Below are 16,860 nucleotides of genomic sequence, written 5' to 3' on the forward strand. Positions count from 1 at the left end.
GCCTCTCTGCCTGCAAATTCTTCCCTGGAGGGCTGAGTAGCTCATCCCTTCCCATCCTTCAGTCTCTGCTTCAATGCCATGGGAGAAGTGAGCTTTTCCCTGAACAATCTAATTGCAACTTTTGCCCCTTAACCCGCAACACCAAGTGACCTAATACATATGTTTGTTTAGTTTTGTAAACTCTTCAGTATAAGTTTCCAAAGAGCAGAAACTTTGCTACTTTGTTTAATGCTCTTTCCCCAGCACCCAAGGACTAACCTGTGGTCCTCTGTGTAACCCTAAATACTAAATTTCCCAAAACAAAATTAATCATCTCAGGCTCACTGCATTCAGTGATGAAAACTAAAGAAGTACATGCACACTCTCTCCATCTCTGCATTCCTTCCCATCACAGAAAAGTTAATTTTAAAAAAAGCCCCCAGTAAAACAGTCTAATGTTTCTTCCTGCACTTTGTTCTTCTAGAAACCTGGAAGCCCAGTGTCTTGAGTTTCACTCTTCACTGAGTGAAGTAAGGAAGCCACTGCCATTTATAAGGCCTTTACCTGTGTTCTTGAGAAAAGTTAGCACATAGTGAAAGGAGTAAGAACTCTTTATTTTGATATGAAAGTGTCACTTGTTTTAAATGTACTGACAAATGAATCACTATATTGAAATACAACTGAATTATATTTTATAGTCAATTTCAGTTTCATCTTAGATTGGAATTTTCCATCCCCTTGGTATGGTGAATGCTTTCTGAAAGGCTATTTGAAATCAAGATTTTACTCTAGAACGTCTTGCTGATTGTGATTTTTGGTCAATAGGAAATGTCTATGAGGGCAATTCTCCCCTGTCTATATGTTCCAAGACTGACAACAGTATAAGCTCCTTTATGAACCCATTTGCCCCCAACTCCTCACATCTGGTCAAAGGGCTGGGAAAAACCAATAAGAAGCGAGTCCACGATGGTTCAAAAAACAAAAAAGCAAAAAAATAAATAAATAAATAAAACAAAAGACAACAACAAAACACAAAATGAAGGATTCCATTCTCCAAGTGACCACATAACTGCTATTTTGACTCCGTGAGTATTTGCAAATTTTCATATTAATTTTTTTTTTTAATTTCCTTAGATGTTGAATAGCAGTCAGGAAGGAACAGGAAGCAAATGTGGGGAAAATCCAGATTATACGAAATGAACAGCAATCTAAAGAGGTTTTAGATTCCTCTCTTTCCCCGCTTCTCAGCACCCTACCCTCAGCCCCACGACTCAATGACAGGCAGCTGGGCACTCAAGGCCTGCCTTTGTAGTCACTGTCAGCAAGTTCAAGGCTACTAGCTAGCTTCAGAACACCAACCAGAAACCAACGAATTCTACAAAACTGTATGGGACTTTCTAAGAATGGGGAAAATAAGAAGGGGTCAAACACGGAACTTACTCTTAATTTTATAAAATCCTATGATCAAGCCCTTTGTAATTTTAGGGTTCCAAAGTGACTTCTGGCTACCTCTGATATGTTCAAAGGCATACAAAGGATTTGTATGTTGTATTCGAAAGCCAGGGTGCAGGGCTAGCCATATCAGAAGTGGAATTTATTGAGGCATAATTTAACAGAGACCCACAAAACCATGAGATCAAGCTCGAGTTCTGCTTCATTGCATGTCACCCTTGGAGTTAACATATAGAACAAAGCCAAACTATTATCTGTTTGCCTCAGAAAAGCATATCCTGAATTTTCTGAAAATACTGCAACTAGCTAAAAAAAGCCTTGAAGACATCTAAGGAAACAGAGATAGCCTGAGAGTTTTCAGGCCCATCAGTTTAGTGGAACTGCCTCTGTTCACTTCCTCCTCCTTCCTGCCAGACAGCCAGACAATAAAAGAATTTGTGCAGCTGGAGGAACAGGAATAAAAGCCAAAAATGGAGTAAGGGCTTCTAGGGGAGGCAGAAGAAGCAGCGAACAGGCGACATCTGGGGATATTTAAAACTGTGAAACCAATCCTAATTTATTTCTGACTTGTTTTAAAAAATGCATAATGTAGCATGTCAAATGTCGAGAGGAACAATTTTCTTCAGGTCAGTTGAGTACAACCCATGAGACCCAGAACTTGGTTTCAAATGAAGAAAGAAAAAAAAAAAAAAAATAAAGACCAGCAGAATCTACCTTGTTCACAAATCTTGCTTTGAGTTTCTACATAGCTTTGCTAGCATTCACAGCACCACTATAAACAAAATCACACCACCCCTGGAGTCAGAGGTACGTGGAAACACGTCTGGGGTCAGGAGGAAGCTGCTGGCAAGGAAAACCCAGTGAGAATTCTGCTTCTCTCTTGTGAGCTATGTTCCTAAGCCCTTAGCTGGATGTCATGCTGTCAACGAAACTGTGGGGTTATGTCTCTGACACTGCTTTTCCGTTTCCCCTGACTCCATTGGAGATTGGCTCTCTGGAACAAGCACGATGCATCCGTTATTAACTCCGTGGGCCCAGGCTTACCTTGACATGCTCCTGTGCGGATGTTTGGAATGAAGCCCCGTCGGCAGGGGTGAGGCTGGGCAGGACACATCTCACAGGGGTGGCCCCAGGCTCGGCCAACTGTGGCACAGCAGAGTGTTTTTGTGCAGACAATCCCGCTGAGCTGTCCCTGGCACATCTGGTTGCTGACCACAGTAAAACACGGTCCTGTTCTGTAATCTGAAAATAAAGAAGGAGCCCACGAAAGTTCAGAAAAGCAAGAACACTCATACAGAGGAATAGCTAGGCCCCGTTTTGCTCAACTCCAATCGGAGAAGTGGATTTCTAGGAGAGAATTGTGCATCACTGACTTGGTATAAAGCCCTGGCCTAACCTTTCTACTTCTGAACATCAGTTCCTAATCACTTCGAAGGGGCCATTGTGAGCATCAGGCAAGCAGGTAGAAAACTCTTTGTAACTGTGAATTGCTGTACAAACATAGCATTTTAATATTATTATCCACTCATTCACTCAAAAAAATGTGTGGCACCTACACTGAATCAGCCCTACATGTGGCAGAGATGCTTCAGTGAACTAGAACATGTGGAAGAGACTCTTCCCTCCTGTGACCACTGCAGCACTGTTCCCAACAGCCAGGAAACGGAAACCACCTAAGGGCCCATCAACAGATGAATGGATAAAGAGAATGTGGTACATACACACTATGGAATACTATCCAACCTTTAAAAAAAGGTGAAATCCCATTATGGGCAACACACTGCCTGGAAATAGAGATCATTATGTTAAGTGAACCAAGCCAGAAACAGAAGCAAGCACCCCAGGATCTCACTCATATATGTTGAATACAAAAGGCTGATCTCATGGCACTTAAGAGTGGAATGGTAGTTTCTAGAAGCTGGGGGGAGTAGGGGAGAGAGAGGGATGGGGAGAGGCTGATCAATAAGTACCAAGTTACAGTTAGATGGGAGAAAGAAGTTCTAGGATGGTTGACTAGAGACAGCTAATGTTACCTGTATGTATCAAAAGCTAGAAGAAGGTATGTTTAGAGTTTTCACCAAAAAGAAATGATAAATATTTGAGGAGATAGGTAGGTTTAATCCGGTTTAAACAGTATACAATGTATAAATGTATTAAAACATCACATTACCTCATTAATATGTATAATTTTTATGTTTATGTATGCCAGTTAAAAGATTAAATGATGGAATAAATGCTTGCCTTCACAGAGTTTACAGTCTATTTTTATTTGGGTGGGAGAAAGCAAAGAATTTCAAAACTTGCAATGAGTCAAGTCATGGAAACTCCTTCCTGGGAGTTTCTTGAGCAAAAGAAATGGTTAACTGCTTCTTTTGGATTGAGTTCATTTTATTTCAACACAAAAATATGTAAATAAACAAAAAATTTTAGAAAAATGTACTCCTATATAACACAGCAGGTATTTAACATAAAGAGTGAGGACAATGGTCTGAAATAGTTATATCCCCAGCACTAAAGGGCCATTTTAAAGCAAACAAAGGTAAGATAAAGGCACAAGAGGATTTCCAAGCACAGCGCTCTCTTTATATTTTGTTTGCCCTACAGGGAGAAGGTTGATCTGAGCTCAGCAACCAACAAAAAGATTAAGGCACACAAGGAGCACAGAGGAGAAAATCCAGCATGTGAGAGAAACCAGTGCACTCGTACCCCTTTCTGTTCTGTAGTGGCCTTGACAGATAGGGGAGGCAGGGCTGGGGCAGGACTTCTAGGCCCTTTCCACCACCCAACACTTCCTCATGTCATCTTTCAAAGTGTAGAATGTTTGCTGTGAGACTAGGGCTGACTTAAATGATCCCAAAAGTGCTATTCACCACTAATTCTGCAGTTTTGCGAAAATCACTTGTCATGCTAATGAAACCATTGGGTTATGTTTTCTTTTCTATTTCTTTCTTTCTTTTTTTTGTTCTTAATTCAAGCATTCATAGGACACAGACACGTAACTTACTAAGGACAACTCTTCATTACAGTAGTGTCCGGAGTGAACCTCTGGCTTTGCAGAAATAGCACCTCCCTGAAGCCCGTGCTGCAGGATCAGCCTTCAGAGGAATTCCAAGCACCAAACTCAACCACAAGAAAGTACACTGAGCCGAGCTCTAATTACCATAGCACTTGGGAGACAGGCTATGTCTCCTCCCACTCCATACTAGCATCTTTAGTGTGCTGTGTGCATCACTGATGGGATACAACACCCTTCAGATTTTATTTTATTATCACTTATTTGTTTTAATTTTTATCAGTAACAAGTATAAATGTACCAGATGTGATTTCACAGATATGTTTGCATGATGATGAATTTTAAAATACTTTTTTATTTTTTTGCACTGCTAGGGATAGAACCCAGGGCCTCATGCATGCTAGGCAAATACACTAACACTGAAGTACATATATCCTTTGACCCTAAAGACACTTTTAATTCAGTTTAAAGAAAAACTTTAAGTGTACACTAGAAGGAGTGATATGCATACAGGTAAAAAAGTGTGCTTATGATACATAAATACCACCAAACTTACCTTACCAAAAAACCAAACTTAGACCCTTGCTCCCTCAAGTCTCTACATCATATGGCCCTACCTAGTTTCCCAGCCCCACAAATAAATAGGAAATGTAATTGTTCATACTGAAACTCCTGATAACATTGATTATATTATTATATATAAATTTGTGTATTTTAATGTTTAATTACAAAATAAAGATTTTACTAAACATACAATTTTGAATCTTTATTTTCTTTCACTATACAGTGTCAAAAACATTTCCCAAGTGATTAAAATACTATTGCAAAACAGGATTTTAACTGCTCCCTAATTTTCTATCAAGTTGCAATTTAATTCAATAATTTTCTTACTATGTATCATTTAATTTGCTTATAATTTTTCATTATTATACATAACATTCAGTGGACATTGATGAGAAAGTCTGTTTAGAATGAAAAATGTTTAGCATTTTTCATGCAACAACCGTCAAGTTTTTGTGATTCTACAAACCTTACATCTGAGATTAGAAAGATCACAGCAGCATAATCTTTTATTTAAAAAATAATTACAACTTCCCCTGTTAGGTAACAAGGAAGAGATTTTAGGTTCATTTCTTTCTTTCCTGCTAATTTACTGAGACAGGTGCAAATGCTTTAATCAAACAGATTCATGTTAGCATGCCATTTTCAATCTTTTTTGAAAAAGCACAATGGAACATGTACTTTAATTTATTATAATCCTTTCTTCAATACCCCTTGAATTTGTTTTCCTTCCTCATTTTGCCAAAAACTCTATGGAATTATATATGAGGATTGCAAAAATTCAGGGTAGTAGCAAACATAGTGTTCTGTGAGGAATACCAGCAAAATCCTGGCACACTGTGAAATGCCAAGAAAAATCCAATTTGATCCTGTTTCACACTGGTTCATGACTTCAGATGTGAATTCCTTGTTGGAAGATCTTTATAAAAAGTGGTGGGGAAAGTTCAAGATTTTTCCAAAGTCAATAGTTTCTGCCCTCATTTCAATATAAAATGTATGGGACAGGTATGGCACTTGTCAATTCTGACAACATACATCAGGCATCTCCATAATCCACAGGGACCTATCTTTTTTAAGTATACTGGGTATTTGGCAAATAGTTTGAGTGTATAGAACAGAATCTATGAACTGCACCTACTTCCATGCTAGATATTTCTCACTATAGACAAAGTAATTCTGGAAAAAAGAATTGGTTTGACAGTAAAGTTTAGCAAGTGAACATAAATATACTTGAGACCCATGTTTTTAGTAAAAAATTCTGATCGGAGAGACGTGTAATGTGGATGAAATCTATTTGGAGATAAAAATCTCTTGGAAGGTAGATGGCTGTGTTAACATAGTTTTTTTCCAAATGTCATTCTGATTTGGTGGCATGTGCTTTTTGTTCTGCACTTCCTTGAGTTTGCCAAAGTTTTGCCGTTTTTAGTTCAATACTTCAACCAAAGAAAGGAATCTGCCCATACTCCCAATTCCTTACCAATAATCCAATTCTTTACAATTATTCCCATAGCAGTTATATGATATTAACTTAAATTTACATACTCTTTTTTTCTTTCTTTTTTTTTCAGATAGTCCCAGCACTGGACAGGGAATGTGCCTAATTCAATGCTTGTACAACGTCTGACTCATTGTTGGCTTAATGTAAATCATTATTCTGAATGTAACTAAAATATAGTTATTAGAATACTTTCTATTTGTAAATTGTTCTACAATCACTTCCTCATAAGACTGCATTAACTAGGGCAATAGGCCAAGGCTTTCCAAAATTAAAATGCAATTTTAATTGTTTTTAATGGCTTACTGTAGTGTGGCTGGTTCCTGGGAAATTCTGCCTCTACGTGTTCCCATTCTGAGTGGTTAGTACAAGGACTGCTCTCAGTCCCATTCAATTTGTCCTCCAGGCTTGGGCTCTGACCATGCATCTGTAGTCTCTGATCCTCAGCTTATTCCCAGTTCTGCAGCTCAGAATGCTGTGGTCTACAGCATTATTTCACTTTCATTTCTAATCAGACTTCACCCTGAAGCCAATGCATCATTTACAGGGAAAGAATATTCTGTGGTACAATGAATTCTTGTCACTCCTGCCCAGTCACTAAACCACAAACTGCAGGGAAGGCACAAGGATATAATTTTGGGCATTAGGCTCCAATTATTTTAAATCCTTCTTTTCATGAAAATTACAAATAAAAGAATGAGATATCAATTTATCCATGACAGAGAGGATCACAGTAGGCCTATTTCTCCCACATAGGTTGGTCTATGGGATTTCAATTTAACTTTCAGAAAGAGTTCAGAGAACTTTTAGCCAAAGGGAAATCAAAGCAAGAAGTTCCATTATCATAATCTGTCTCATAACAGCTGTTACATCTTCTTATTCCAATCATCATTAACCTTAGGACATTACAGAATCACTTGGGGATTTTCTCCAAAATACTGATGCCTGGGCCACACCCTTGTCCCCTCCTAGACCTCCCACATGAAATCTGACTCAATTGGTATGGCATAGGACCCAGACATACACATTTTGCAAAAGCTCCCTAGGGTGATTCCCCTAAAGGGCTCAAAGTTCTCCCTCTCTCCCCCTTTACTGAGGAGTGCTTATGTTCCTTGATGAATTAGAGATGTCTATAAGATGGTTACTGCTTACTTGAAAGTTTAACCTTAAGAACATAAAATAGCCCATAAACTGGGATCACCAACTTCAACAAAACCCAGTATTGCTTCACTAGGATTGGCATTCTACTTACACCAAAATGATATTCATTTCCACAGTGTAGCTTTCTTATGAGACTTTTTTATGTTCTTTACTAATAATATTACAATAAATTATATTAACTGAAAACTCATCACACCAAATAACAAAGACAAGATTTAAAGACTGATTGCCCACTATGGCATTGTCCTAATAGTTAACTGAAACCCATTTTCAGGCTCCTTCCTCCTGGTTTTTCAAAGTGCACCAACATATATGACCTCGCGCTACTACCATGTATTCCCATGTACAGTTCTTTCCCAGTGCTGGAGCTTGTGGTTAGGTGGGATTCCAGAGGTGTTCTTCAGTTGGAGCCTGAATACACTGATCAAAATTTACTAAGTTGCATCATATAAAATGATTGTATTTCAGTCACTGTCACTCAAGTGTGCTTATTTGTCACTAAATTAAAAATAATTAAAAATAAAGCATAGGAATATGCACAAAATATTTCTGTTAGTACTTTCTGTTTTAAATTTGTTCATAAATTAAAAGTATTATCACTATAAACTTAGACGTAAATATTATTCAAAACTGCAGAAACAAGGTGGTTTGTTGTACACCTTTTAATCTAACATTCAGACTAAGCAATTCATCAAAATCCAGGCTGTAGTTCTGTGGGACCCAATTATGTGTGGCAGCAATTCAACTATAGAAAATTGTTACCACATTTCATTCTGTTCCATGATGAAGAAAACAGTAAGAAATCATGTTCGGGGTAAGAGAACATCTCATTTTGAAATAATAATTTACCTGATATTGTAAATCCTTTATGTCATTTTTGACTTGCATTTGCCCTCAAAGTTATCACGAACTATGTTTACTAGAAAGAATGGGTGGAAAATGGGTAGAAGTCAAATCCTGGTTTGGGGGACATATTTACCATCAAGATAATAAAATCATAGAAGATGCCTTCATTTTTAATAGTCTGCAAGTCCCACTTCAAAGAACCAGTTGGTTCTGATTTATTCACTTTTAAAATGGCTTTTATGAAGTGCCACGTTACACCAAATTCTGCAGTTTCGCCACAGAGCAGGAGCTACTAAGCAGCAGCAAGAAAAAAATAAGTGTCATAGAACAATTTGGTTTAGTTTCTCTGTTATAATTTCTTCAAAGTCACCAAGTAAAGAACATTCTTTACAATCCAAAAGCAAGAGTAACAATATAACAGTACAAGGCTCTATGATCAATGACATTAAATATAAATATTTCCAGATCAATCTGCATATCTTAAAGGTGACTTGTGAGAAGATTTTCCAATTATAAGTTCTACAAAAGGTAAATTAAAATTCAAAGGACCATAATGTTTTATCATCAAAGTATTATTACAGCTGGGTGCAGTGGCACACACCTGTCGTCCCAGCAGCTCAGGAGGCTGAGGCAGGAGAATAGCAAGTTCAAAGCCACCCTCAGCAATAGCAAGGCACTAAGCAACTCAGTGAAACCCTGTCTCTAAAGAAATACAAAATAGGGCTGGGGCTGTGTGGCTCAGTGGTCAAGTGCCCCTGAGTTCAATCCCTGGCACCCCCAAAAAATATTATTAAAAATGAGATTTTCAGTAGCAGACCAGTAGTGACAATGAACACTGAATAGAGCATAAAGGCCTATGTTAGTAAAAGCACAATAAAAATAAATTAATTAAAAATACCCCTCTGCAGATTCCACTAATGTGAGGTACCCAGAGTCGTCAAATTCTTAAAGACATCGGTAGAATAGGGGCTTCCAGGGGTGGGGGAAAAGGAAGAAAGGAGAGTTAGTGTTTAAGGGACAAAGGGTTTCAGTTTAGGAAGATTTTATTAAAGTTCTGGAAATGGATAGTGGGGATAGTTGTCCAAAAATGTGTATTTACTGAATGGCATTAAACTACATACCTAAATATGGTAAAGTGGTCAATTTTATATTATGTGCACTTTAACACAATAAAAAAAATCCTACAACATAAAATAAAATTAAACATTTTTACATTAATGCTTAGGTTCAAGTAGTAAACTTTACAATTGTAAACTAGAATCAAGGGCTTTATGCACTCAACAAATATTTATGGAGCTACTGTGCTGTATTAGTGAGCAGCATAGCACGAAATCCCTGTTCATGAGAAGTTTATGATCTGGTATGGGAAGTAGCCAACAAATAGGTAAATATAATTTAAAAAATTTAGATTTGAGGTTGTGACATAGACTACAAAAGAAATAAGTGTGCTGCTGTGATAGTGATTGGGGACACCTAGCTTGGTAGAGGTGATTAGGGAAGACTTCTTGAGGAGGTGACATTTCAATTGAGGCCTGAGATAAGAACTAGCGAGCTATATAAAATGTGAGCAGGTGCTGTCCAGGTATAGGAGGCAGCAAGAACAATGGCTCTGAGCTGGGAGATAAACTGGCTTCTCCAGTAATGACAGAAGGCTACTGCAACCAGAGCAAAGAAGGGGACGCCTCATTGTTGGAGACTGAACTATACCAGACATTCCAGATGACAGTAAGGAGTATGGGTTTGGCCCTAAGTTCAACCAGAAGCCACTGAAAGCAAGATATATTATTTTAAGAGTGAGGCCTGAAGGCCTCCAAAGTGGACATGGGAAAGCTGGCAGGGAAGCTACTTGATTTGAGGATTTGAGGTGAAAGTCGATGGTGTCTTGGCAAGGCTGGTGGTGCGGAAATGGAGAAAGGCTGGAGGTAGGGGATGTCCTTGAGCAGTAGGAACAACGACACTTGCTGATGAACTGGAGGTGAAGAATGAGGGAAACCAAAGACCAGCATGAGTCCAGGGCGTCTGGCTTCATTTACTGAAATGGGGAACCGAGGGAAGAGCAGACACTAACTATTTAAAGTCAGAATAAAAATTGTTCACATTTTCACGATAAAGGACCTAGTGCAGGACAGGAGGTTAAAATTGATGAGACAGGCCTTGAAAGAAAGGATAGTATCTGTAAATCCTAATGCTGTCAATCAAAAAAGGTTGCATATAATGAAATTTTATCTTGACTGTATATTTTCAGTAAATTTCTTCTCCTTCCCTTCTTTGTGAACAGCATTTACTCTTATCATATTCAGATATTTATACATAACTGTTATGGTTGAAAATCTTACTTCAAACACTTTTGGTCAATTCTCACAGAAACCTGAGTGTTAAGTAAACACAGCCCAGACCAATGATATGTGATAGAATCCTGGCGTGGCGGGTGGGATTACCTCCAGAAGAACCTTACTGCTGCTTTTGAAAATAGCCGGGCACGGGAATCCAAGACCACTAGACCTCTAGCTGCCAGCCCTGAGTTCACTCTACAGGAAATAGATACGTACTCATTTCAGTGACATCATCAATTCTGAGAGATCTGGTGGAAAACTTAAAGTAAGGACAAAAGTTCAGCCATTATTAACCACCACTGAGAAATGTCTCATATAAATATGGTCTTTCTGTAATATCAAGCCAGATAACTAACAGCAGTGAGATAGTCTAGATATATTAGCTGGCAAGTGTTATTTCTACAATTGGCTTTTTACCAAATATGCATTTGCTGATGAGCATGTGGTATATAGGCAGTTCCATCCTCTTTCTCTCCACCCTTCTCTCTCTCTCTCTCTCCACACACACACACACACACACACACACACACACACACACACCCTGTTGAAGTATGCTAACACACTATCAAGCAGTTCTCAAGGTGGCTCTCCTAGTCTCAGAACTTTGGAAAAAAATGTCTGATGAATGAAAAATTCCTGAGACTGTTTCCAGCCCAGCATCTGGCACTGAACTCAACTGAAGAAAGACAAGTTGGAAGAAAGTACAAGCATTACTCAGAGCACGTGAGTGAACTGTGTAAAAGACAGGCACGGAAGCTGAGGGGACGGGAGAGGCAGCAGTATCCAAACTCAATTATGTAAGTTGAATTAGTCAATAAAATAGGATTACTGAGCAAAAAATATGTGCATGCTAAGATATTAAAATATGACAGAAGGTGTATTTTCTGAGACTAAAGACTAAAAGCATTAAACCCCCAGCACTGGATTTTTGCTTGTTACTTCATGGCATCGATTTTTTAAAATCTGCTGCATAAACTGAGAATGTCTCATTAACAGGGTAATCATGGTGGCCTCTTGTGACCTTCACAGAAACCTACAGATTTTAATGTGAGTAGTGACTGTTTACAGCATAGAACAGCAATTATACAAATATGCATCTGTTCTTTGAAATGGAGAATTGTCCCAGAAATCCCAGGTAAATGATCTGAAGAGTTAACCATTAATACTACAAAATATAGGGTTGGGGATATAGCTCAGTTGGTAGAGTGCTTGCCCTGAAAGCACAAGGCCCTGGGTTTAATTCCCAGCACCACGAATTAAAAAAAAAAAAAAAAAAAAGACCTAATATAGGCAGATAGGTCAATCTAGTTATTAGTCAATTTTTGCTCAGTACTGTCAGTTCATCTCAGAGAACTGGAAAAAAAATTTAAATTTGCTCCCTGAGACTATGAAGCCTATAATCATCCCATCATGTACTGTCTGAACACTAGCAGGGGATTGTGTTCCTCAGTTACCACTTGCCACTTGCTTGAGATTTACATCTGCTTGGCCAGACATCGGGCTTCATCTAAGGCAGTTAGTTAGATATGTGTGGAAAGTGTATATGGTTAGAAAATAATAAAAGACAGCATTAAAAGTGGTTTAACATGCCCCAAGAGGCAAGCCAAACACCACAATTTTCTCCAACTACGGAAGAAAAAACAACTTGAACCAGAGTTTAGCTTTCTGGATGTATTAACAGGTCCACATTGTATTCCCTTGGATATTTATGAAGCATGTTAGCAGTAATTAAAATTGAACTTTCCAAACCTTTAAGAACAAAAGTTAGGAATATAGTATTAATGACCTTGGAAAATGTTATAATTCAATATAACATCATATTCATCATCCTGGAATTAAACATTTAAGAGCAAAAGTTATGAATATAGTATCAATAACCTCGGAAACTTATAATTCAATATGCATCATATTCACCATACTGGGATTTGACTACTGACATTCAAAGTTCACAACTCCTACACAGAAAAAATGTTCTTAGGCTCTATGCTTGTTTAAATACCCTCTGCTCAAATGTATTTTCAATTTTTTTGCAGCAGTTTTACAGTTAAAAAGTAGTGTTGCTGGCTATCAGCACCAAATTTCTCTAGTCAGGGGTTTGTCACTTAAAGACCACAGTTGCGGGGGGTGGGGTCCAAAGATGTCCTGAATTTATACATAAATCATGTGAATAGGTTTGATAGCTCTGAACACAACTCAAGTGGGCAACCACATGTTCTCTTCCAGAAATTTGGAATTGGGATTGAGGAGCACTGGTCTTCATCTCTGCAGCTAGCTGGAACCTCAGGTGATGTTGCCCTGGAACCATGAGGCTATATGGATACAAAGAAGAACAGGGCAGTTCATTTGCATGGAGAAGGGACAAGATTGACAGGGAGAAGTACGGACAGACACATGGCTCCAGAAAGAGACTGAGCATCAGGCTCTTGCTTCCAGTCCTTGGTCAAGCCCTGCTTCAGAACTTCCTTTCCCAAGTTGCTTAGAAACCAGGATGCTCTGAGTTCCTCATAACAGATTCCTCTTTCTATTTAAGCTAGTTTCCTTCCTTGAAACCAGCAGAATGTGACCCAATCCAGTATGTATACTTGTACTTTTTGAGTAAGAAAGTCTACAACTTTTATCAGATTCTTAGAACTATCCATGACTCAAAAAGGTAATAAAGCTCCACACTATTTAATAAGAAGTAATTAATGGAGTATCATACTAATTAGGTTACTTGCCCAGATCTATCAGAAAGCAGTTTGTATTTTCTTTTCATTCCTAAAGGACATTGAAAAATAAATACATGAGTGAATAAAACACCTAGCTCCCAGTTAGGAACACATCACACCCCCCCAACACACACAAAAAAAACCCCACAAACAAACAAACAAAACCTTTCAGCTTTCACCTTCCCTTACCTACAACTCAAAAGAAGGCCACAGAGAAACAGGATAGATTTGCATGAAAGTTTTCAGCAGCCATGTATAAATTGGTTGGTAACCTCAGCAACACACAAAATTTGGGCTGCTAGTCCCCAAACAACAGCAGGTGTATTCTGACGATCTTAGCTCACCTGCTGGAGCAGAACACCGGGCAGGTGAGAACTGGAAGTGGTAGGCCCTTGAGTCAGGAGGCCTGCATGCCAGGCTCAGCTCGGCAGTGATTCCACTGTGCGTCTTGAGTGAGAAACCTCACTGGCCTGCTGGGGTCTGAGAGGTCAAGTCCTGAACCACCTAGATGCCAGGGTGGGCTTTCATCTGGCCAGAGCCAGGAGGGCAGCAGTCAGGTGAGGGAGAGTAGGCTGTTTCTATCCTGCAGACAGGGCGGAGCATGTAGACGACATGTCTGACAGGAGCTCCTCCTGCCAGACTTGCTGCTGTCACACTTCTCCCTGTGGCGAAGGGCATCACCACAGCCTGATTACTGGGCCACAGGCCTGGGTGAGGGGCACGGTACCCATCACATCCCATACTCAATCACCTGCAGACCCTGTCAGTTGACTGCTTCTTTACCTGCCCCTCCTCTAAAACCCCTTGGTTGCCAGTAGTATAGATTCCCCTTTTCCTATCACCCTGCAAGGGTGAACCTAAGTCGAGTGAGACTAAGGCACTTGGTATAATGCTCCTTGCCCAGTTTCATCTCTGGCCTCTTCCCTAATTGTGGTCCCTCTCCAGAAACACTGAAGGAACTGAGATTCCTCAACTTACGCACCATTTCCTACCCATACGTTTTTACAAATGCCATTCCCTCCTCCTGGAACACCTTCCTTCCCCCTATTTTTCTGGCTAAATCCTCTTCCTGGACGTCTTCCCTGACATTTTCTCCTTCCTTCCTTTGTGGCACTAATCACACTCCATGATAATCACTAATTAATATGATTGCTTTTTATCAGACTGTGAGCCTCTTTGTTCTCATTAAACTTTGTATTCCCTTGGCCTAGAAAAGCTTGTGGTCTCCTAATAAGCATACAAGTACTTATGAATGAATGAATGAAAATAAAAAATGATGTATCTTTAAGTGAGTCTAACTCCTTAATCTTTTACACTATTCATGCTTGAGGCATAATTAACTTCTTATGATTCCATGAATCTATCATGCTTGATTTGAGTCCTGGAACGCTGATCGCCAATGTGAGAGTGAGTGAGTTACCCTTTGAGTCAGTTTGATCTACCTCCTGGGGTTGTCTGAGTAGTGAAAGAAACCATGTATATAAATACCCACCACGGTCCCGGGTTATTCCATTTGTCCTTCCCCATTCCTCACATATCATGGCAGTAGATGACCAATATATTTTGATAGTTTTAAAAACCAACCCAAGTCTCCAGGGCACACATCATTTAATCCATTCTGTAGGGCTAATAGGTTAGCTCTAAGTTATCTCTACTCTCTTGCTTGGCCCTCTCAGATGAACAAGAGTTGGAATTTTCAAAACAGAGCCAAGATAAAGGTGACATGCAGGCTGGGTCCTAACACAAGTCTAAGCCTGGATCTGTGGCCATCGAGCTCTAAGACAAAAGACAGTCAATTCGCTTCCTTCACAACCCACGACTCCCTAGCCACCCTCCAGCTAGGAGTGGACATGTGCCCATCTGGTCAATAAAATGCAAGTAGAGGCCACCAGAGTAGAGTCCAGGAAAACTTTGCATTCTCTGATAAAATGAGGCATACTTGTGTGGATCACCCTTTGTCCTTTAATGCTTTCATCCTTCTAGAAAGATGCAATGACTTAGAGTACATCAGCCAACTTGCAATCATGAAGACTCAAGTTCATGCACTGTTTACAGAAAGCAAGCAGTGTCCCAGTCCTTCACAACATTTTTGAGCAGCTGAATCACCATCTACTAGTCTTTACCTCCAGATTCATTTTCTTTTTCCTTTTGCAGTGCTGGAGATTGAATGTGGTGCCTTACACATGATAGACAAGCACTCTATCACTAAGTCTTAATACCTCCAGCCCTCCAAATACATAAAAAATAATTAACCCTATCTATTTAAACCATTATGGCTGAATTTTCTTTTACTTGCCTCCAAACTCTCTTCTGGTGGAGACATCAGTGAATAGATTTTGTTGTCCTTTGACACATACCTGTGTGAATGGTCCAAGAATAAGATACTGCATTTCCAGAATTTTTATGTATCACGTATTGTAAAGATTGAGAGCAAAAAGATCAAGTAAAGTAGGTCAAGCGAATAAGCAAATTTCATCCAAATGCAAATGAGAATTTCAGATGTTATTCCTTCATCAATTTGTATTCTGAAAATCGACTTAATTTTCCTTCCTGGAAGCTGGATAAGATGTCTAATGTTGGGACATGGCTCAACTCAGGTGACCTGCCTTAATACACTTCTCTTTGAGGTACATATATTTTTCAAATTAAATCAACATAGAAATGGCCATGTGTATCATTACCATCAGTGCTTATTTGTAAAATTCCTTCCATTTTTGAGAATGAACTTGCTAATATCTCTGTTAGAAGATTGTGTTTCTCTATAGATAACTGAGATATTTTCAGTGTGATATACCATATATGTTACCCTCATCGTAGATAAATGACCACCATTCCTTCCCCTGGTTCCCAAATGTTATATATTTGACATGTTATCATAACAATCATAAAGACATAAAAATAGAGTGCATATATCAAAATAAGAGAATTCCTGAGCTATTACCAAATAGTAGCCAATTTCAAACTATATGTCAATAAGAATGGACTGAGAAGAAAGCAAAGAACTATGTAAATGCCTAGGAAGTCTATAGGTAAGAAAACATTGGAAGAACACCAAGAAGAAACTATTGCAGCAACAAGGGGAAATTATTCAATCTTTAAATAGGGGACAGTACTGGTTTATGTAAACACAGATGACTTATAAAACAATAAAAATAGAGTCTTCATCATAGAACCTATAGTTTTGGCTCAGGGAAAAGTGAACTACTATATTTTTCTTTCTTTTCCTTTTTCTTCGTTCTGAGAGTGTGAGAGGGAACTTTTTTTCTTTTTTTAATCCCAGATGTTGTTACTAATTTGAAAAGATTCATCCAG

At 38.8% G+C, this 16,860-nt stretch overlaps 1 protein-coding gene across 2 annotated transcripts in view; it reads right to left on the reverse strand.

Moving 5' to 3' along the window:
- FBN1 (fibrillin 1) overlaps window positions 1–16,860 on the reverse strand; it is a 252,572-nt gene that overhangs the window by 120,305 nt on the left and 115,407 nt on the right. For both annotated transcript variants that reach the window (XM_079128081.1, XM_079128080.1), the window contains one exon: window positions 2,476–2,673. In XM_079128081.1, the coding sequence (XP_078984207.1) occupies window positions 2,476–2,673 (198 nt within the window). The remainder of the gene's footprint in view (window positions 1–2,475; window positions 2,674–16,860) is intronic.

The sequence above is a fragment of the Sciurus vulgaris genome, assembly GCF_902686455.1.
Source record: "Sciurus vulgaris genome assembly, chromosome: 2".
In the NCBI taxonomy this organism is placed as follows: Eukaryota; Metazoa; Chordata; class Mammalia; order Rodentia; family Sciuridae; genus Sciurus; species Sciurus vulgaris.